The sequence below is a fragment of the Cynoglossus semilaevis genome, chromosome 6, assembly GCF_000523025.1.
Source record: "Cynoglossus semilaevis isolate Cse_v1.0 chromosome 6, Cse_v1.0, whole genome shotgun sequence".
NCBI classification, from domain to species: Eukaryota; Metazoa; Chordata; class Actinopteri; order Pleuronectiformes; family Cynoglossidae; genus Cynoglossus; species Cynoglossus semilaevis.
The window spans coordinates 14,753,513-14,775,153 of record NC_024312.1 but is presented as its reverse complement, the minus strand read 5'-3'; the positions used below and the strand labels follow the sequence as shown (position 1 = coordinate 14,775,153).

Here is a 21,641-nt window from a genome sequence, read left to right as displayed (position 1 = left end):
TCCGTCATTAAGTCAGATTTTATTTTTTACTGATTTACATAATTCTACAGTTACAAAAGAACAGGTGGTGGATTTGGAAACAAGAAATGAGCAAAACAGCAGACATTACTATCGTACAGTTCAAAGTGCATTTAGTAAAAGGCCAACTCAAATGAGACCTGCTGCAGACTTTACATAAGTTAACTTTTGGATCAGTAATACAGTACTGACGAGTTTATTCACAAGACTGAAAACTACTCAGGTGGACTGAGTTTAAATCAAGTAAGAGAAAAGAAAAAAAGATAAAATATATTTTCCTCTGCAATACCCAAAATTATTGTTTGTACAAAGTTTAAAGGAACATGGGAATAATAACAATGCAGTGAGGAGTTTGGACTTGAACAGCTGACTCACAATAAAACATTGGGCTGGTTGTAAAGACAAAAACTGATCAGGAGGACATATATTTCGTAGGAAAATAATCAGGAATTCTAATAACTACTCTGTTTCCACTTTTATCTTCAAATTCAACCCACGTCCTCGTAGCAGAATACAACCCAGGCTTCATACAGCGGTCAATCCTGAAGCCTGAACCCTTCTCAAAGGTTACTCTGGGTATTTATATCAGAGTCTAACCTTTACACTCAGACTGGTTCTGGGTAAGTGGGATCCTCCGCAAAGCCCCTATCCTTCGCCCCTATCTTTTGCCCCTAACAATTTGTGCTTACTAGCCAAATAACTTTGTCTGGCAAACAGAACCTGCGAGCCACGCTGCGGTACAGCGTGTACAGGTGACCACACACACACGCCAAGCTACAACAACAGCAACATACAGGTCACGTTATGCAGTCACGGCACATGACCCGACGGTACGAGCAGGTTTTCATTGTCTCGACCTGCTTGACACAACGTTTGTGTTTTTCGATCCCTAAAAAAGTACACAAGAGTGTGAGTGAGTGTATGTCCAGCTTATGCCTGACAATGTCAGGGGCAAATTTTGTTCGGATCAAACTACAAATGGTGTCACATTTCAACGATGGCCAAACAGTTTAAAAGCTCCCTGCACTCCACTGGTTGTGATTTTGCTTCACAGATGTTACAAAGATGATTCCAGCAGATGTTCAAAACAGGAGTAGAAAATGAATGGGGAATAAAATAACGAGCAGAAAAGAGAGGAGTTGAAAAATGGAAGCATGTGTAGGGGTCAGTAGAGGTCACTGAGGCCAGCAGTCTTGCGGGCTTTCTGCATTAGGGCTCGAAGCTGGAACTGCTTCCTGGACAATAGGCGGACATGCTGTAAAAAGAAAGTAAAAAGTGTAAAATACCTCCCTGCTTCAGTTCATTTATTTGTGTTTGTCAAGTACTGATGTGATCACCTTGAGGAAAACTTCCAGGTCTATGACACCCTTGCGCAGGGCTTCTCCCAGGTAGAAGATGGTGTCCTCAATAGCATTCTCCTCAGCATACAGATTTAGGATCTGTTTGTAAAGCGGAGCTGTCGGAACAATGACATCATCAATGTCATTGTTCTCCGATTGGTTCTCCATCTTTTCTAGAGCCTCGATAAGCTCCTCGTCTTTTTTCTTCAGCAGTTCGATATTCCTGTCCACCTCAGACTGGAAGACATTTACCATAACAGATTCAGAAGATGCATTAAATAAAAGAAAAAAGATAAGAACAGTGGCTCACCACTTCCTGGTCCAGCCTTGAGACCATCTCCTCCAGTTTCTGATGTCCTTTCTTCAGGTCCTCCTCGGTCCTCTTCAGAGCATCCAGCTCGGCTTGAGCTCTGTCCATCTCTTCCTTCATCCTCCAGCGAAGCTTGTCACTCACTGCTGAAATCAGAGATGCACGAATGGTGTCCTCTCCGATTGTGCCATCCCGACTCGGACCTAACAAGTAATGCCAAAAAGGAGTGAAGAATTAAATACATGCGTACCTTTTTATATACTGTATACTGCAATACCATCAACAGTGTATATTTGATCAAATAAGACTATAACAAATTATGTGTTAAGCAGATGCAATTGAGTCATCTTTTAACCCCTAAAAGGACTGTAAGAATGACAGTTTTGTATCCAACTAACTAGGCCCAGGTTTCATACTACATAAGTAAATTGAAACTAGAAGATCATTATACTTCTTGTGCTATAAGACTTTTCTAATGTAATGCATGTTGCTACATGACAACATATTGTGAGGTCAGAAATTATATTCTTAAATTTATAGCTGTGAAAAACAATAGCTTTGTGATAAGAAAAGGCTAGTGATAAGTTGGATATACAGAAAATCTATATACACAACTAAACCTTTGTACAATACTGTAATTTGAATGTAAAATATTGTCATTTGGATCCTACACAGGATAGTAGTACACATTTAATATAGAAGTCATATTCTGTTGAATTACAATTTAGATAATTCAATAAAATGATACAAAACACAGCTATTACACATACAAACAAACATAGATATACTGACATTTACTGTATGAAACAACACTGGACTTTACATAGGGTCATTTATATTAGCTGATATAAAGCCTCATCCAGAGTCAGTGTGACAAATGTCAGAGTGTACCATTTAAAACATCAGTAATTTGTGTTGCCTTTTTCTCCACTCTTCTAAAAATAGAGGAGACACGACTAAACCCCTCGTCGAAACCAGACCTTGATCGGGCTTCATGCACTCAAGTGTTGTTGGCACCGTAATCATACCTCTGCCTTTGTGTGAGGTCACTGTTCTGATCCTAAATATAAAATACTGTGGACACCAGACGTATACAGTAAGGAGGCTGATGCCAGGTTCACTGATACTCCTACCCTTTGGCCTTTAACACCCCCCACTCTGGTTACAGTATTGACCTTTTAGTGGCAGCTAAGGACACCAAGCAGCATCTCTGACTCGGAAGGTCATCTGTCTTAAACTCAGCCTTAACTAACAACCAATGTAAGGGCAAAGTTTCCAGCTCTTTTTACTTTGCTGTAAACCATAACAAACTAGACGCTATCAGAAATTAGGTCAAGTAAAATAGTGACAAAAACGAATTTACTGTTTCAGTGAACCTTATTTTACATTATCATAAGATGAAGCAAAACCTGTACACTAGCACTCACTTAACATACCAGCTGTGGAGACAGAGGGCTGACTGGGGTAATGTGCAGGGCCTGCATTGGCTGAATAGGAGTTGCTGACTGGGTACTGGTATGCTGGATAGCCTCTGGAAAGAGATGAGCAATAAAGAGACAAACTTCATGGTTACTACTTTTGAACTCAAAACTGTGCCCATTACTTCAAGTAACTAGAGGTGATTTGTTTATAGAGTTTCAGACACAAAATACAGTTGTGTGATGTGATCCAATCAAAACCACAAAGTCATGTCAGGACAGGTTTGTTATAGAACTGCACAATGCAACTTGTCTGTGATAGTTCTGAGCATTTCTTGGTGTGTTACCCAGGATTAGCAGTGGAACCATACGGTGATACGGCAGGCATGCCAGGCATGTAGGAAGCTGAGGAAGTGGGAGGGAGGGAGAAAGAGCAAGAAAGAGAGAGAAACAATAAGGTCTTTGGTCAGTCATGACTTTCACTTTTATAGGCAGTCTGTCACATTCGGACGATGAACTATTAGCGCCATCTAGTGCTACAACTCCAAAAGCACAAACCTGTTTCAAAAGCAGCATGTACTAATCCTGGTGTTCTAATTTAAACAGAAAATCTAAGAAAAACAGAATTCCCTCATTTACAACATCAATGTCACTCACCATTTGGGGGTCCAGTTGCTTGGAAGGATGGGTAAGGGGCTTGAGTAGTTGGCCTGGAAAACACAGGAGGCTCTTCTCCAAACACCACTATCATCACCTGAATAAGACCATACAGGTCTGACACTTTCTGCAAAACAGAACACCAAGGTTAAGTAAAAGGTAAATCCAAAACATACAAATGATTGACAGATTATTTTAGATTATTTTTTTATGGACATTGACACACAGTCTTTATGATCGATTGACTTTCCTTTGTATCCAAACTTATGTGTCATAATTTTACAATCGGTGTAATCTATCACTTACTGGCTTCCACTCGTGTAAGTAGGGCAGGTAGATTTTGCCATTGGCATCAATGTGTTTGCCCGTTTTAATCATCATGGCACTAGTTGGTTTGACGAAACAGATAGGAGGGTTGAATGGATATGTGTCTAACAACCACAGACACACAGGGATGTTGTAAACATTGCCTAAAACAAAAATAAAAAAGTCATAAGGTGTGAGTGATATGGTCCAGAAAATGATATCCAGTATTGTTTAATTTTTTAATCTTAAAAATGTTTAATCTTAATATGTTCCCTTATAAAATGGTAAGAAGAAAAAGCAAAACAACATTATCCAAGTTACACAGGGGATTTATTATTAAGAAATACACATGTAAATGACTCATTCAATGCTGAACAAACATATATATTGCATAAAAATACACTTAAATTGAATTTGGTTTTTAATAACCTTTTATTTGCACTTTTTTAACAACCATGTTTTTCTGTGTCAGAAAAACTTATAATATGATTGTAATGACTGCTAACTTACCTCTGTAGCTCACTGGTACTGTCCCAGTCAAGCTCAACAGATCTCTTGTGGAGCCATCATTAAACACTGAAAACCAAGATAAATAGCAGGATTTATATAAATATATTCCTACAAGTAATGGGAAACTATTTCTGAAGATGACTGAAAATACAAAATATGTAAGTAAAATGTAAACACATTTGTTTGTTTAAGAAATAATCTTAAAAGTGATTGTCAAACTAAATATTAATAAGTTACATTTTTAAAAATGTAGCGGTAAGTTTAGTTGAACAACTGACATTCTTTTACAGTTTGCATTGTAAAACACAAAACAACAAGAAGGACAAAAATCCAATACAGGTCATTGAAGATAAGTGAAATATATAGGATAGGAATATGTATTCTTTTTTATAATACTAGACAGCCATAATGCATATAATATTATGGTTTAAATGCAGAAAAAAAGATGTTATACCTGTTAACTTACCATAAGCATCCATTACTGGCTTCAAGTCTTTGTACTGTGAGATAACATTTGTAATTTCACGTACAGTCATGTCTTTGTTTTTGTATTGCTGGAAAAAGATTTTAAACAAAAAAGTTTGATTATTAAAAACCTATTTACAAATGGTTTATTAAAAGAACAACACCCTACAATATTACAGGTAGGGCGTAACATTGTATAGTGTTGCAAACTTCACAACCTCACAGTCATACAGGTATAATTGTACCAACTGCAGCAGATATTTTAACACAAAAAATAGGGAAGTCAAATATCTAGGAAATAACTAACAAAGGTCACTGATTACTAAATTTATTCTCACAATAAAATCTATATGGTCTAAGAACGCATTTTTCCTTAGCTTTGGCGATTAGGTATATACATTTCAACATTTACATACATTTTACATTTAACCATACTATTGTTGTGAACACCTTAGTGTTGTATACACCTTCACAGAAAGGCAGAGCTTTGCATTATATTTGCGCAGCTGCTCAACCAACACCCGTCACCATTGTCTTCTGAGGATATTAGTTTTTCTTAACCATGTTGTGACAATGCTGTGACTAGTTAACTCATTTCTTATATTGGTAACCGTAAATATAAAGATGAGACCATCCATCTCAAATGTTTTGCTATTTGTTTTGTAACTAAAAATTATTTTGGCAGGGAGTATGAGGAAACTGTATTGGAACAAATAAACTGCAACTGTATTTGAACAAATAACTAATAATCTCTGACCAAGAGCAGAAACCATTCACTTGTTTACATCGTATGTTTACATCAATGCAACAATGCAAATCAATAACCAACTTCAGAAGGTTTATAATTATATCTCTACTTTACAGCGCCACGTTAGGAGTCGGGAACTTTAGCTAAGTTGCTACTATGGCAAAGTAGTGCAACATTTTCCTGTAGCAAGCTTACCTTTAACATTTTCCTCAATGCAGTTTCGTTGACAACTGCCATCTTGTCGAAACTTGTTTTTATGTCGCTCCTTTCGAAAAGCTGTGAAAGTAACCGGCTGCTCTTTTCTTAAGCAAACTAAAATGACAGCAAACACTAGCTTGTGTTGGCCAGCAGGACCTACCCGAATGCTAAGCTAATGTTAGCCCAAATACGGGCCGGGCTATAGTAAAGCCAAATTAATGGTTTTGTCCTAGTCCTATAAGCTTGGTGCTCGGGTTGCGGATATACTTGGATACGGGAAAGTCCTTTTAAATCAGAAATAGAGACACAGCATTGGGAGAGGCCGACAAGAAATACAAGCGACGATCAACAATAGGAATTTCCGGTAGCGCACCTGACAGATTCCGGTTTGTGCATGACGCATGTAGTATTTGAGGCACGAGCGTTGGAATATATTTTACATATAACATTTTTAAAACCTAAACAATTAATTTTCAAGAATATACATAGTGTAGTTGACACAAATGCACTTTTGTTGCATATATCTAATTTCCGAATAACATTCAAGGTGGGTCTTCGTTACGCTGGACACCATCGTGAATTGCAAAAAATATTAAGTATTATTTTTGTGTTTTCAATCATGACCAAAGGCTACCACGTAGCATATATGTTTAAATATAAATATAATACATTTGCTTAAATTGCATCTGCATCCATACAATACCAAACATAGCAAATATATTTTGGACAAAAGTATATACTTAAGAATACAAGAGGAATTGCCCTTTCTTTGTTTACTATTGTGTTACATTCATATTTTTACACACAACATCTGCAACAAAGCTGACAGAAATATTTGTTTTACATTCTATTATAGTTCAAATTTTCTGAGAGAATACCATTTTAATTTGGACTACAACCTGATGCTTGCATATTGTCACTGAATCACAGCGGGTTCAAAGTTCAAAAGAACAGGCTATAAACTGGCACGATAATACAGTTGTATGAGTAGCTTGTCAATAAACACACATCTTTGAACAGAGCCATAACACATTTATTGCTTAGATAAAAAAATATAAAAACATATTTGTTCCAAAGTAAAAAACAAAAAAAAACTGGTATGGATTTTTAGCAGGCATTTATACAACTATTATAACTCCCCAACAATAAATGGATACCATCTGACATCACACGTGGAATTACACATTTCACAGGAAATAATAAAAAATATTTGCAGACATAATAACTCAGCAAAAAATAACTAACAATTTGTTTCGTTGTGTTGCTGAAAAGGTCGATTGTCTTCTCCAAGAATGTTTATGTAAAGACTCCCATCTGCGTTTGAAAACACATCAGTTTGCCTTTGGTACTGATGCCGACCTAAAAGAAAAACACATGCTCCGTCAGTCTGTGCTCGTTAGCCTCTATGTTTATTTACAGACAGTTATATCCTGCCTCTTCAGTTTATAAGGTTCACGCGCTATGAGCCGTGTGAGGCAGATGTAGTCAGTATCAGAGACCTGTCATCATCAACAACAGCCTGTATCTGGGACATAGATTTATAGTCAGCCTGAATAAACACAGACGTTTTGCTGTCTTCCTGCGAGTGCTACGTACATGAGGCTTGTTCAAGCTCGGAAAAAGGTCGCATACACAGTGGGGGAAACTCTCCGAACATGGCAACCATCACTTGCAGTAGGGTCACAAGATTGCATTTGCGCTGTGGAAGGAATGAAAACACATGGGGCTGTAAAACAAGGTGGTTGGTACACTCAAAGGTGTGTCACAGTGTCAGTTGGTGTAAAGAAGCACGATGATTTAAAGAATAAAGTATAAGATTTTTAATTTGTGACACACATTTGTGTCATATACAACTATAGAATATAGTTGTATATATAGCTATAGTAGTAATAAAATTTTTACTCTCTATATTTAAAAATCATGCTTATAAATGATATGAACTGTTCCCATTTTTACCTTATTCCATTCTTCTAAGTAAGGCAGCTCCACCTCCCCATTGCTGGAGACGTACTTTCCTTTGACTATCAGCATCTCACGAGTGGGTCTGACGTAGCAGATGGGAGCAGTTTGTGGGTAACTTTCCTCTATCCATGTACACACTGGTATGTTGTAGGTCTTGTCTTGTACAAAAAAGAAGACACATTTTGTTTGTGACTCTTGTTTGAAGTGTTATGTACGTGGTATTTAAATCATAACATGATTTTTGAAGCAATGTAAAAATATATATATATCCACAGTCCACATTATCAACAATAACATAATCATCAAAAATAAAAGGTTGATGAGCTTAGAGCTGCATTTACAAATAAAAATCACTTGCATTTAACATATTTATTATAGCGAGAACTTTGGTATTTCTAATAAAAGCCCAAGAAGAAAACCACTAAGCAATGAGACCATTCAGACAACTTGATATCTAAGAATGCTGTCAATGTTTGACCCCTCAATGAGACAGTGGGGTCAACAGTGACTCCCAGCCCAGTTGAGTTTGAGGCCCCTGATATAGATGAAATGCAGAGAGCTGATTACAAAAATATACTGAAAACTGAGTCGTGTTTTCGGATACGATTTCACATTTCATCCATTGATAGCACGGGTATTGTCTGAGACAAGACAATGTCAGGATTAATTTCCTTTTTATTTCACAGTAAAGTTTCACAGTAGATATTATGACAAATCTAGGCTGAAAAAAGGTGTAATGTAACAAATTAATGAAACTAAATTTGCAAAAAATGCATAGTTACCATTATAAATGACAGGCAGGGTTCCAGTCAGACTCATCAGGTTTTTTGCAGTTCCATCACTGTAAACTGTGTAAACATGTAACTGTAAATGATCAAGACGTTCCACAGGATTTGAACGAGCTGTTAATAATAATCTTACCATATTTATCCACGATGGGCACAAGTGTGTCAAAGTGGGTTATTGCAATGAATACTTCTCGAGCCACATGTTTGCGTGAATAGGTCTTAAAAAAAAATTAAAAATCCAAAAATAAATCTATACAGACATTGGCTGGATCATAATCTATTTAGGAAGATATTTTAATGCTTATGCAGCTTCTTACCTTAGGTAGCATTTTCCTGATCATTTCCTCAGAGAACATCATGGTTGCAGTTAATCCAATAGGGGAGAATAATACTTCTGTATCTCTCACAGCACCTACACACCTCTGCTCTGTTCAGTCTGTCTATCTGCCCTGGATTTATAGACAAACACTTATCTTTTTATGACCGTTGAAAGCCAGTAACTGGACGGCCTCTCGTGATGCAAGTCATTTGCCCTCAAAAGTGTTAGCTGGGCTACATGGCTATAGAACAAACACACTTCCTGCTGCAGCACCACTAATGCAGTACTTTTGGTCATCATTAGGCTACATTCTAGTACATAGATAACATGCTGCTAAATCACTAACATACGTCTTTGTGCACTATTGGAGACTATGGGAGAAAGGGAAGTCATCAACCTAAATGGTTCCTTATATCTTTTTTTTATTTTTTATTTGATATGGTTTGTTTTGCCACTACTACTACTATTAATAATAATAAGTAAATCACACAATACTTTAGAAAAAAACAACTTTCAAATGTATGCTTTGCACCACCTACAAGCCAAGAGAGTGAAGCTACACGCTGAATGCTGGCCAAAGGAAATACAATGGTTGAACTTAAAAAAAGCGAATGCTCGACCAATAATTTTATTGCTCAAAATGATACGTTTCCAGAAATACTGACGTTTCCTTCTTCCCTGAACAACAACAACAAACAACTTCCTGTAAATGAAGGAACTGATGGTAAAGCTCTTGTGTAAACATGAGGATTGACTTTGAACCACAGCTGTTCACTGTTTCACTGCACTTTTATGATCCTGTCAAGTGATTGGGAAAGTACAGGAGGTGTCATATATTCTGGTTAAATTGAGAAAAGACAACTTGACCGTTTACTAGTGAAACAGTCTGTAGGTGGCAGAAAAGTCTCATATCTCAAGCAGAAGTACTATATGTAAAATTAAATCGAAAAGAGTTTCATCTCCACATCTTTATTCCTGTCCTGTATTACATTTGCCACATTTTTTTCAGAGTAAATACATCTTAAATAGTTAACAGTTGACATTTTCACAAATTCCTTTTAAACATTCATTCCACAGTTTGCAAGGGAAGAAAACAAGCCCTTGAGCACACTGTATCCTTGTGCAAAACTCCCAATGGTCTGTACAGTCTTTTCAAGTTACCTGTGGCTCTCTGGCTGCAGTGTCCCTGTGGAAACATGACTGTGTGTATTTTTGATTACTTTAATGCATAGTTTCTTATGTCTTAAGTCATAATTATGAATGAATCATTGAAATGACTCAGAGGGTGACAACAAGCACAGTATCAGGGCAGTAATAACATGAAACACACTACTAAAAGATCAAAGTGGGATGGGGAAAAACTTAAATTTAGATGTAACACAGCTCAGAATGGGAGCTGTGATATTCTCTGTTCTTTAATTTTGAAATGTATGTCTTACCTCAATGTAGCATGTAAAACAAAAAATGCCATCATCAATACAATGGCTACACCGTGAAGGTTTTTAATTTATAAAATGTGCAAAACCATTTAAAAGGCAAATATTTGATGAGTTTAATTTAAGGTTTGATCATTTCTGATATGCAGATTCTAGTTACTCAAAGTCTACACATTATAATGTAGACAAGTTTTAAAAGTAAGAGTCAGACATTGTCAACTGGTCACCAATAATAATGGGAGTTAAACCATTTATAAACGATAAAATGTTTTTTTAAAATTCATTTTCTATGAGTGTTGGCTTAAAAATTATTTTGGTTAAATGTTTATTGTATTATTATTTCTCACATTCACATGGCCCCGCTACTTATAAAAAAAAAAATCTGTGTAGTGTTTTGGTAGGGGCTTGTCCTATTTTCAATTTCTGTACAGCACATATCTACATTTGACAACTGAGTGTTACTCCCATGAAATACAACTTTGAAAAAAAATAAGGCAGACTGCAGAGAGCACAAGCTCCTAATGTGTAGAAATAAAGCACTGCACTCCTATAACCCAGTATTTATTATCAGCAACAGTCTGACATAATCAGATATGTGGTTTTGCTGTGTAAAAAACAGTTGTCCAGTTTCCATTTATCTGAAGAGCTGAGGTGAAAGAGAAAATGTATATTGAGGATAGCGTGGTGTGTGGGAAAACTGAGGTTGAATTCTGAGGCAGGACTTGTGCGTTGGACACCACAAAGCCATCAGGTGTTCTCCCAAACCCTGGTTTTCAGGACTGATGACACCTTTCTCAAAGCTCAGTCCTGAGTCTTGAAAAACGTAAGGAGTAACTCTACAAAAATAACTTACTATAACGCAGGATGGAAGTTCTCTACAACCTGCAATAAGTGAATTAGACAAAAAAGAAATCTTGTTGGCTGAGACTGTACAAGAATTGGGCTTCTCTCCTCTTTTTTTTCTGTAACCAGAAATACTTTTTCAGCTTGGGCTAATGCAAAGATGGCTACTACATCCACAAATCCTTCTCACTAGGCCAAAGTCAAACAGTAATGCAGTAGTCACGAGAGGTGGTTTGTTGCAAAACTTATAAATTGGGCATGAGAAATCTATTGCACCAGAACCTATGTACAGTAGCCATTACTATAATTATTATTATCCACATCGGCAAGAAGGTAGCTCAATTATTGAAATTCATCATTTAACATTTTCCTTTCAAGACATGGACCCTGAAATGAAAAAAAAAAGTCAAACCAGCAGTCACTGGAAACACACACGCAGCTCAGTGACTTTCATAAACCTCAGATCTAAAATATTTGTTGAATATCAAAAACAATCATTTTTCACAGCTAGGCTAACTCACCACCACCAACAACAACAACAAAAGTGTGATTCCCACATCAACCTTCACTCTGTGAAATCCATAAAATTAAGTCTAGACACACGGTGATGTTTAAAGTTATGCAAGAGGTGTTGGGTCAACTTCTTGTCCATTCCTGTCTTATTCCATTTAGGCCAGTCAGTCCATGTTGATGTCAGATGATGGAAATGGAAGTAGGCTTTCAAAAAAAAAAAGGGTGAAAAATGACACCCCTATTAAGACCAGTGTTGAGACTGAGAACATTAAGTTAGCAGAAAACTTGTGAAGCGACCCACACTGGAGTTGACCGAGTCCTTGGTGCTGCTGCTCACGTGTGGACGTATGGACCAAAGAAAGGGAGCAGAAGAGGCCAGTTCAGCCAGCCACTTAGGCAACAATCCAAAATCCTCTTCATCATAAATTCTCAACGGTTCAGTCAGCTCTTATTGTTTGCTTGAGAGCATTCGTTTCAATGAAGCTCTTTATAAAAAAGTTTACATCTCATAGTTGTGTTGTTTTGTTATTTTTTCTTCCAATCTTGTCTGTAGTCCATGCTCCCATGTCATACCTGAACATGCAACGGTCAGCTGTGGACACACAACGTGGACAGAAAACAGGGCCACATTAGGAAACACAATACTGCTTTTACTTTTTTTCAGGAGTACAGGAGAGCTGCCCAAGAAGTAGATCACAATCTACTCACAGACGCTACACTGCACAGGCAGAGCACAAAATGTTCTTTTGTGACTCTGTACTTCAAATGTGTAGATGTGTAAACAGAAGTAGTTCATGTAAACTGTGTTGTCACCAAAATCAGACATTGGAATTACAGCAATTAAAACTTTGTCAGGGCTTTAAGTGTAACTGTCAAAGACAACATGGAGAATTCCTCACCTGCATCATGATACCACACAGCGACAGCTCATACAATCCTGACCGCTCTCATCAGGTGGGTTCAGCTTTCTCAGCTTATGCTGCCTGATCTCCCTGACCAATGTGTAAAAGGCATCCTCTACTCCCTGTTGACAAACACACGCACATGCATACGCACACATTTTTTACGTGGATTTCAATGAACATGAGGAAATTTTGCTGTTTTGTGTTACCATAGTAGCAACCCCTAATCAAAAACTGTGATATAAAAATGATTAGAAAATAGTCTGATCTCTTTGGATGTCCATCTGTTGTCTGACAAAATGTTTTACATACATTTGAGTAGATGTTAGGTGACCGATAAGTGCCTGTATGTACCTACACTGAGTGTGAGTCAGAGACAGTGGGAGCTGTGCAGTGACTTGTTCTTATGATGTCTCTCAAATACTGTAGCACTGTTCTTTAGCCAAGGTAACCTGGCTATGAGTCATTGGCTGCACCATAAGAAAATGTTCCCAGCAACACAGATCACGTTATAACATGGACCTGTCTGCGCTCTACGTGTGTGTGTGTGTGTGTGTGTGTGTGAGAATATCAGTCTATAAATGCAGCACTTTTGAAATCTTTGAGGCATCTGTACTGTCATCACAGTGGAGATTTGTGTGCGATAGTGTGTGAACAATTGCTTCTTGTTTATTACGTACCTGCCGTGTCTTGGCAGAGGTCTCAATGTAAGGTATCCCATAGGAGCGGGCAAGTTCCTGGGCTTGCCTTGTGTCCACGGTACGTGCTGGGAGGTCACATTTGTTTCCCACAAGTACCATGGGGACATCGTCTGAGTCTTTCACACGTTTAATCTGTTCTCTGTGGATTGCAAAAAAAGGAGAAAAATCAATGGGTGACATTTGCACAGTTGTTTCCTTGATCTATGGAACAGCTGTGTTCATTACGAGGACTCTTTATAAACAACAGCAGCTCTGCAACTGGATAGTCAAACACTGAGGGAGCTTTAGGACCCTGAGGAAGAGCTGGGACCCAGCGGTGCTGGGCTGTGCTGCACTGCTGAGGGAGGTAGGGCTGGAATGGAGGGAGGGGAAGGGATAAACAACAGGCAGGCTGTGAACAGCATTACCTCATCATTACAGCGGCCTGTGCCAAAATGCCAGGCAGCCAAGGCAAACTGAGTGAGAGGAGTGTGGGTCAAAGCAATCAGTTTAGCCCTCCTCTCTCAGAGAGCAGCAGGACATGTTCATCGGAGTCAGCTCCACACATTTACAGTCAACACTGCTAACAGTGTTTGTGACAACACTATAATGTCTGTGTAAGTGAAGATTAGAAGGTTATTAATGCTACAGCAAAAATTCCAACTCCATCAAAAATCAAATATAAATTTTACGTTGCAGTCTGAGATTATTATCAGAGTTTCTACTGTCCGTTTAAGGCACCGTATGCCGCCCACCCCACCAGTATGGAAACAAACCCAGAATGGAACAAGGACGTTTAACAACTTGTGGGAACACCCATGGTGCATTTGGCATTCAGCTGGCACAACTACTGCTGCCAGTGTGTTAAAATTAAACCAGAAAAGACTGGACTGTAACAAAAGTAAAACACTCCAAGAACACCATATTAAACCTATGTAAACATCTGTAGAGATGATATTAAACATTTCTGTTTTATGCAAGACTGTTGAATCCAAATGGCCGTGACAGAGAACACTGTCATCTCTCACTGAACACTGTTCTCCTTCAGTGTCCTTGGAAGCTCTGCCTTTTCCGGCACCTCTAATTGAGTCAGGATCGATTTCACTGACATCGTTCTCTAATCCTCCAGTTGGGGGCTAAGCTGTGTTAAACACTACAGCACGACATCAACGCTGTGCTGCAGAGAGCCGGCTCGTAATGTGTGCGTATATTGTACATAAGCACACAGCTCTTTCCCCTGGCCTCCAGGGAGTCGATGCAACACCAACTGAACTGAACACTTGGAAGGCAATCAACAATGAGGAATGCATTTTGTGTCTTTGCTGCCTCCCAACTGGCATGTCACTTGGGCAGAATAAAAAGTTGACACATTCACATCTGCAGCTCAAACAACTATTTAAAATCTTTTCAGCTACCCCAGGAGAATGGCTTAACAACTTGTTGTTTTATTACACCTAAAGTGAAAAGTTAACAAACTGGTTCCCAAGAGTTTGTGCCTGGGAACTTTCAATAAGTATGTTTCAGACAATAATAATAATAATAATAATAATAATAATAATACATTTTATTTAGGTCACGTGTAAGAAAGCTTGTACTACAGAAGATACTGGTACAAGACAAGAACCACCCACCATAAGTCAGTGGCTTGAAATTATAAGAGAGGCCTGTAATATGGAAAGACTGACCTACTGACTTACTGTAGACTAAAGGAAAATGTCTTTGTGACTAAATGGGAAAAGTGGATACAATATGACACAGTGAAAGATGCGTAATTACTGACTGACCCAACTTCATTGACCTTATACTACACAAATGGATACCTGTCTGTTATGTTTTTTGTTTTTATTAATCGTGCTTGTTGTAATTCTGAGACAGAAATGGATAATGTGTAAAATGTGCTCTGCACAATCTTTTGTAACAAACTCTTCATATTTCAAATATATGTTTAAAAAAGTCTTTTTAGCAATTAAGCTCAAGTCAGGTGTACTTAAATGATGTATTTTCAAAAATGCATTTACCGGTATTCAGAAAAATTAAATACTAAAGAGGTTTCAGCAATAAGGTAACAAGTAACAAGGGTTTGTGATGTACAGTGCACAGACATTAAACCTGGGGACTGCATTTTTTTACTACTCCAAAAGATCCTTACTTTGACACAGTAATCCACTTTTACACCTTTGACATTTTGTTGAACAGTAGTATATGATGTACCACATCAAACATGTGATAACTGGTTTATCTCACAAACCCAACCCTTAACGAGAAACAATTGTAGATGGGTGATTGATAACATTTCTGGAGATGACTGTGCCTGAACAAACCTGTACTGGTGAATGTCCTCAAAAGATTTGGTGTTATTAATGGCAAACACACAGAGGAAACCCTCGCCTGTCCTCATGTACTGGTCCCTCATTGCGCTGTACTCCTCCTGACCTGCAGTATCAAGGATATCCAGCAGGCAGGTCTCCCCGTCAATGACCACTTGTTTCCTGTATGAGTCCTGAAGTGAAAAACAAACAAATAAAAAACAACACTCATACCAATTATTAGTGATGGACTACTGAAGTCAAACTAATGTAATTGTTCCTCTGGTAATGGCTTTTACACAGTCATACTCAATCTTATCTTGAGACATGTAAATATGAGTTGATGGCTAACTGACTGTTGGTGCATTTGACATTGATTTGATTTAACTATGCTCTTATCTTTGCTGTTGATGATAACTGAAATGTTGTACAAATATTAATACAAGTATAAAATATTTTTATATATACTTTTTTTTAACAGGTATAATTTGAACGGTTTTTGACACATCCACATGTGTTTTCCACTGTTTTTAGAATTCTATGGTCAACTGTATCAACTCAAATTCTGTGAATATCAATATATTGTAAATATTTGAATACACAATATAATACCAATAAAGAGGGAGCATTTTTGCCGCATTCTGGTACTGAATTCCATCTTATTCCATACATTTCCATCACCTTTATTTACAAAGGAGTAATTGAGTCCATGTCAAACAAAGGTTTGTAAAGATTTAATCTAACACAAGAGACATTAGAGCAAGAGTCAGAAACTAAGTTAAAGTCTGTTAACATAACACAGACTTAACCAAATCACTTGGAGCTTTTCATCTTGGCAAATTAGTCTTAAGCACCATGACCGTCCTAATGTCAACATTATATCCTTTCACTGATATTTCATATTAACTCCCTCTGCTCATCCAGGTCAAATGGGTACAATGGAATCAGTAGAGCAGGGTATCAGAGCCAATGTTTGGCCTTCCAACGCACAGCCACAAAAACATGGAGTGCTGCCCCTTAGTTAGTGAGAGTATAGGGCTCAGGAATGCAAATGCACAAAAAGAACATTGTCCACAGCCACAGGCAGGCGTGGTGAGAATGAGAGGGAGAAAGGGAGAGGAAGGAGAAGAAAACATTCTCACTGGCTTCAGTTTCTATTTGACAATGTCTACATCTTATAATAAAAAAAACAAAAAGTAAGTCATTTAAAATATATATTAAAAAATGAATAAATAAAGATTTAAACAATATGTGCATCATTCTAACTGTTAAATTTAAATACAGTCTGGAATGGACTTTTCATCCCATGTTTCCGTCCATGTTTTAGCAGGGACCTTGGACTGTGTACTTTAATAAATCATCATCAAAAGTTGTACCTCTATGGTTGGATCATATTCATCTACAAAGTGGTTCTGGATTAGCTGAATGGTGAGTGCACTCTTGCCCACGCCTCCAGCGCCAACCACTACCAGCTTGTACTCTGTCATTGCTGCTGCTGCTCACCACTCGCACCGCTGCTGCAGAGAAGAAGGGGGAATAAAAGGGAAACAGGTGAGCACAATGACACACAAACACAACAGTGTGCAGAAGTAAACCTTACATACACACACACAGTAGTGGTGAACGTTTCAGTGCGGTAGACAAAACAGGCTTAATGCCATTACTGACCCTGTAGCAAGTGTTTGTGTGTGCCTGTGTGTATAGGGTGGTGGGGGGCGAGGTGGAGATCCTCAAAGGGGAATGTAAAAAATTTGCTGAAGGTACTCAATGTTCCAGTCCACTCAAGCTCTGTGTGTTTTGGAAGGGAGGGAGGGAGGGGCATGACACTGGCAGAGCGATCCTCATCACTCTTCACATTACTCTGTGTCTCCTTTTGAAGTCGAGGTGATAAAACCCAGACCCTTGATTACCAAAACTATAGAAGCAAAAAACAAAATGCATCAAAGTAAAAAATCAATAATCAATAACAAAGCAACAAAAATAATTAATACAAAAATAATTTGGATTCTTGGTCAGGCTACTTATTTTCCAACTTCAGTACACTACATACATTTAACAACAAGCTGTTGCATTTAAAAAAAATGCATTTGAATATGCAGAAATAATATTGGCCTGGTCACACATACAGTACTTGAGGTCTTCAACATTTGTTCCCAAGTTTCTTAATATTCATGTTTACCAACACCAACAGTTAATTGCACCCATAAAGACACTTATTCCACAGGGATCAATCCACAGACACAAAACAAAAAGCCTAAAAGAGGATTTAATGACTCTCAGTGCACCTTCAGTTTCCACCATGAATTTACTTAACATTAGGTTTTCATCCAAACAGACATTGTCATTGAAGAAACATGTCGTCTCCCAAGATAACACTAGTGATGCCCATTTTGTGAAACCTAAAAGTTGCCAACATAGCAATAATATGCAGACTGGTGCTATATAAATACAGAAAATAAAAAAAATAAAAAGTACTTCCTAGTCTGTCGGGTAACATTATAGAATAATGTTGACCCTGAAGAACTTTTAAAGAAAAAGTCACAAATGAACAGAAAGCCAAGTTGAACAGAACAGCAATTTTAAGACATTATCAAAACATAAACACATCCACCTTCCACCCAACTATCAGTGAGGCATTTTAGTTTAGTTCAGTAGTCTAGTCCCTTGCAGCTGTATATGCACACCAGCAGTTAAACAAGTATTTCCTTGTGTGTATGATGATGAATTAAAATAAAAATTAAATAAAATAAATAAATAAATAAAAAACCCTAACATTTAACAGTAGCATTTAATGTGCAGGACACTGGGATTTTACAACACTAGAAAAACTAAACCAACATTTAGAAATATATGAAACAGAGCATTAAAATAAATTACAATATTATATAATAGTAACTTAATAGTTATTACATCAATATAATAGAATTAACAATAAAGTTATAAAATAAATATAATACATGTACTAGTGTAAATATAATAGTATTTATGGCACTAAAGAGCAGTAATGTCTGTGTTACCACATAACATACAGTGTGACTTATTACACATTTACAAGCCACAGGGATATGGTAAAAACTCAGAACCCCAACATGGTCAGTTAGTAGCTACTGAGAAGAATTCTGAATTAAACACATCACTCCAGGAGTGATGTCACCAAACCTGCAGCAGACCTTCAGCAGACAGCTATAATGAGCTGTCAACTGATGACACCATTACAGTGATGTCATCTTTTCCCCTGTCAGCTGCTCCCTTCAGGGGTCGCAGCAGCAGCAGCAGCAGCAACAGCAGCAGATCATTTGCCTTCATCTCACTCGCTGGCTTTGGCTTCTCGTCTACAGTTACACCAACCATCCACTACATCCGTGAGCCCCCTCCTATTGCCCCCCCAACCCCCCACACCGACCCCCCCATTCTTTCTTGCTCCTAGCAGCCCCGGTCCACGGTCCTTGTTTCCACTATTTCAACATCTTTCCTCAGTTGCTGTTCAAACCATTTCAATCTAACCACTCCTAATTCGTTGTTCTCTGGTAGGCTCATTAGTAATCCTGTGCTTCCTGATAACTCCCAGCATCTTTAAATCAGTCTACTGTACATGCATGGTCTAAATCAGGGCTGTCAAACTCATTTTTACCAGGGGCCACATCAGCAATACAGTTTCCCTTGAAGGGCTGGTTGTAAATGGAAGACTGTATAGATCTGAGGACACCAACCTCTGGTTCGCAGACCAGTAACAGTTACCTAATAAGTAATTTGGTACCAGTGGAACACAGTGAAAAAATGTACTTTATACTTTATATTTTATACTTTGTACTAATTTACTCCATTCAAAGAAAATCCTTTACTTTCTTTATTTAAAGATAATCTGGCAATATTTTAAAATAATAGGTAATTCAGTCTCTGATAAAAACAGAACAGAGTCTAAAAGATGTTTTATTTTGAAAATTTAATGATGCTCAGCACCTTGCTACTGGTCTGTAGTAATGGGTGGTACTGGCTGACCAGTCCTTTTAAACAAAAAAGGTTGGCGACCGCTGGTATAGATGTAACTACTCCATAACAGACTGATACATGTTTCTGCAATTGATTATGATTTAGTCAAGCTACAAATATGGTTCATTGCTGTGTAATAAAACTTTACTAAATGCTTTTTAAGCTCCAGTGACACATGTGGTCTAAATTCTAGACTATTTTCTGATGTCATATGGCTCAGACAGTGCAATTCAAAGCAGAATAAAAAGGTCATGTTGGGTTAAACATTCGGTCACCTCACTGACACTGCCTCACATTAAAACACTGACCTGCGCCACCTGCTGCAGTGTGTAATCTGTCAGGACTTTATGAGTGTAGGCCACATACGCATCTCTGCAACCCCACCCTCAACCTCACCCTTGTACACCACGCAGTGTCTGTCATTATCCATTGTGTAGACGGGTAAAGTAGATATAAAGTTGTAACTCAAGTTTATAGAACTGGAGCTGGACATTGTCTGGTGTTTGGCATTTTCGTGTAAATCCAGGTGAATCAACGGTGCATTTACTTTACTAAAGGTTTTCTTTTCTCAGGCTATATTCCACAAAAATCTTTTGAACAATGGAAAAAATGAAAAGGAAGTTGGAATTATTCTGGCAGTTTCCACACTTTAGTTCACACACCTAGTATTTTGTTCACACACCTAATTTCAGTGCAGGCCTTCTTAGGCCTAATCTTCCTCAAACAAGCATGACATGGGGTTGTAGTGAATAAACTTAAAAAAAGATGGAACAGGAGTTGAATAGTTAGGTTACTAAAAAATGTTTTAAAAAGAAAACTGGGTACTTTACTGAGTTGCGAGGGGGCACAGGAGCCTATTTTTAAAATAATTCACACTAAGTTATTCACTTAATGTTTATTTAGCTAAAAGTGGTGGAATAACGTTGCTTTTATATTAAAGTAACTAATACGTTTGTTCACACTGAAGCGTCTTCGCTTCATAGAACTGCAGCAGTTCCTGCAATACATTTATTGCTTTTCCTCTTGTTCAACATGTGTCTGACATGTGGGGAAAATTGACGTTAGCTAGGACTTAGCCTGTTTCAGTGATGGTAATGATTGACAGACAAACTTGGCTTGCCTTGCCAAGTGAGAAAACAGCCATTAAGCAGCACTAACTCAATCACGCAGAGAGACACACATTTGATCCAGCAACACATCCTTAATCCACATTCTGTAAACCACAGCTCATCTCTATGTAACAGGTAAATCTGATCACTGTCACTAACATCCACACAGCAAATCTGGAGCAGCTTCAGCCACTGAGGCAGCCCTTACTCAAGATACAGAGCATGAGCGTGGGATTTCATACAAATGTCCCTCTATAAATAATAAAAACAAAACAGTAACTTGCTAATACAAAAACATGTACACACATTAAATCATGTTAACACAAGTAAGAAATTGACAGCGGACACTTCCTTGGCTATGTATGCTGAAGCTGATGTAGTCATCTAACAAGACTCGCATAAAAATAGGATGCCACTAAACTGTCACGCTGTACTAAGATAATGTTCAAACTTATTATGTAGGACTGTTTACTGAAGCAAATGAGGAGCATGTTTTAACAGGATTCTGTCGATCCTTTAAAGACGTCACTTTTATTACTTGTGTCCACACTGACAGCAAAACAATATTGTAGCTTCTGGGTCAGCGAATTGAATGTGCTGGTGTGTGCTACTTGTTGCTCCATGCCACCCTGGTGGGATTTAGATGTCAGGCAACAGTACATTGTAGAGGTTTATTTCAGTTTGGTAAAAATGTAAAACTTCAACATTTTTTCTAAACATCAGTCTCTTTTTTATCTGACAAGCTTAGCTGCTAACAGCAACACCACCTTCTTCTCAAGCAAAGAAAGAAGCTATCTTCAGTTAAGCTTTATATAAATCGCCC

The 21,641-nt window shown here is 37.8% G+C and overlaps 2 protein-coding genes across 7 annotated transcripts in view; both read right to left on the bottom strand.

Annotated features, from left to right (window-relative positions):
• Nucleotides 1-6,356, bottom strand: tsg101a (tumor susceptibility 101a). Of its 4 annotated transcripts, none has more exons than XM_008312329.3 (10): nt 5,968-6,356; nt 5,014-5,113; nt 4,560-4,625; nt 4,050-4,213; nt 3,744-3,870; nt 3,434-3,491; nt 3,096-3,199; nt 1,669-1,871; nt 1,356-1,595; nt 1-1,273 (listed from the first exon to the last, which is right to left on the bottom strand). In XM_008312329.3, the coding sequence occupies exons 1-10, from the start codon at nt 6,007-6,009 to the stop codon at nt 1,184-1,186; spliced, it is 1,194 nt and encodes a 397-aa protein (XP_008310551.1). In that variant the 5' UTR covers nt 6,010-6,356; the 3' UTR covers nt 1-1,183. The 4 variants fall into 4 exon arrangements, with proteins under 4 accessions (XP_008310551.1, XP_008310552.1, XP_008310553.1 ...); XM_008312330.3 differs by having other exon boundaries at nt 3,105-3,199; nt 5,968-6,355; XM_008312331.3 differs by having other exon boundaries at nt 5,026-5,113; nt 5,968-6,355.
• A 642-nt stretch (nt 6,357-6,998) lies between these two features.
• Nucleotides 6,999-21,641, bottom strand: part of LOC103380387 (GTPase HRas) — a 19,152-nt gene continuing 4,509 nt past the window's right edge. Inside the window, exons 1-7 of one of the 3 annotated variants that reach the window (XM_017033334.2) lie at nt 12,731-12,742; nt 9,038-12,423; nt 8,854-8,938; nt 8,715-8,780; nt 7,927-8,090; nt 7,567-7,669; nt 6,999-7,329 (exon numbers count right to left, since the gene is read on the bottom strand). In XM_017033334.2, coding sequence (XP_016888823.1) covers nt 7,211-7,329; nt 7,567-7,669; nt 7,927-8,090; nt 8,715-8,780; nt 8,854-8,938; nt 9,038-9,079 — 579 coding nt within the window. In that variant the 5' untranslated portion in view covers nt 9,080-12,423; nt 12,731-12,742 and the 3' untranslated portion in view covers nt 6,999-7,210. Of the gene's footprint in view, nt 7,330-7,566; nt 7,670-7,926; nt 8,091-8,714; nt 8,781-8,853; nt 8,939-9,037; nt 12,424-12,730; nt 12,856-13,413; nt 13,574-15,734; nt 15,914-17,095; nt 17,237-21,641 lie in introns of those variants that run through there. The other 2 variants (XM_008312334.3, XM_008312333.3) reach the window with 2 other exon arrangements.

What these genes read in the sequence shown, in the direction of transcription:
- tsg101a (XM_008312329.3), bottom strand. Translation starts at nt 6,009, where the DNA reads ATGGCAGTTGTCAACGAAACTGCATTGAGGAAAATGTTAAAG. An exon ending in CATTGAGGAAAATGTTAAAG is followed by an intron (nt 5,114 to 5,967) that starts GTAAGCTTGCTA and finishes ATCTTTTTCCAG; the next exon opens with CAATACAAAAACAAAGACAT. An exon ending in ACCTGGAAGTTTTCCTCAAG is followed by an intron (nt 1,274 to 1,355) that starts GTGATCACATCA and finishes TTCTTTTTACAG; the next exon opens with CATGTCCGCCTATTGTCCAG.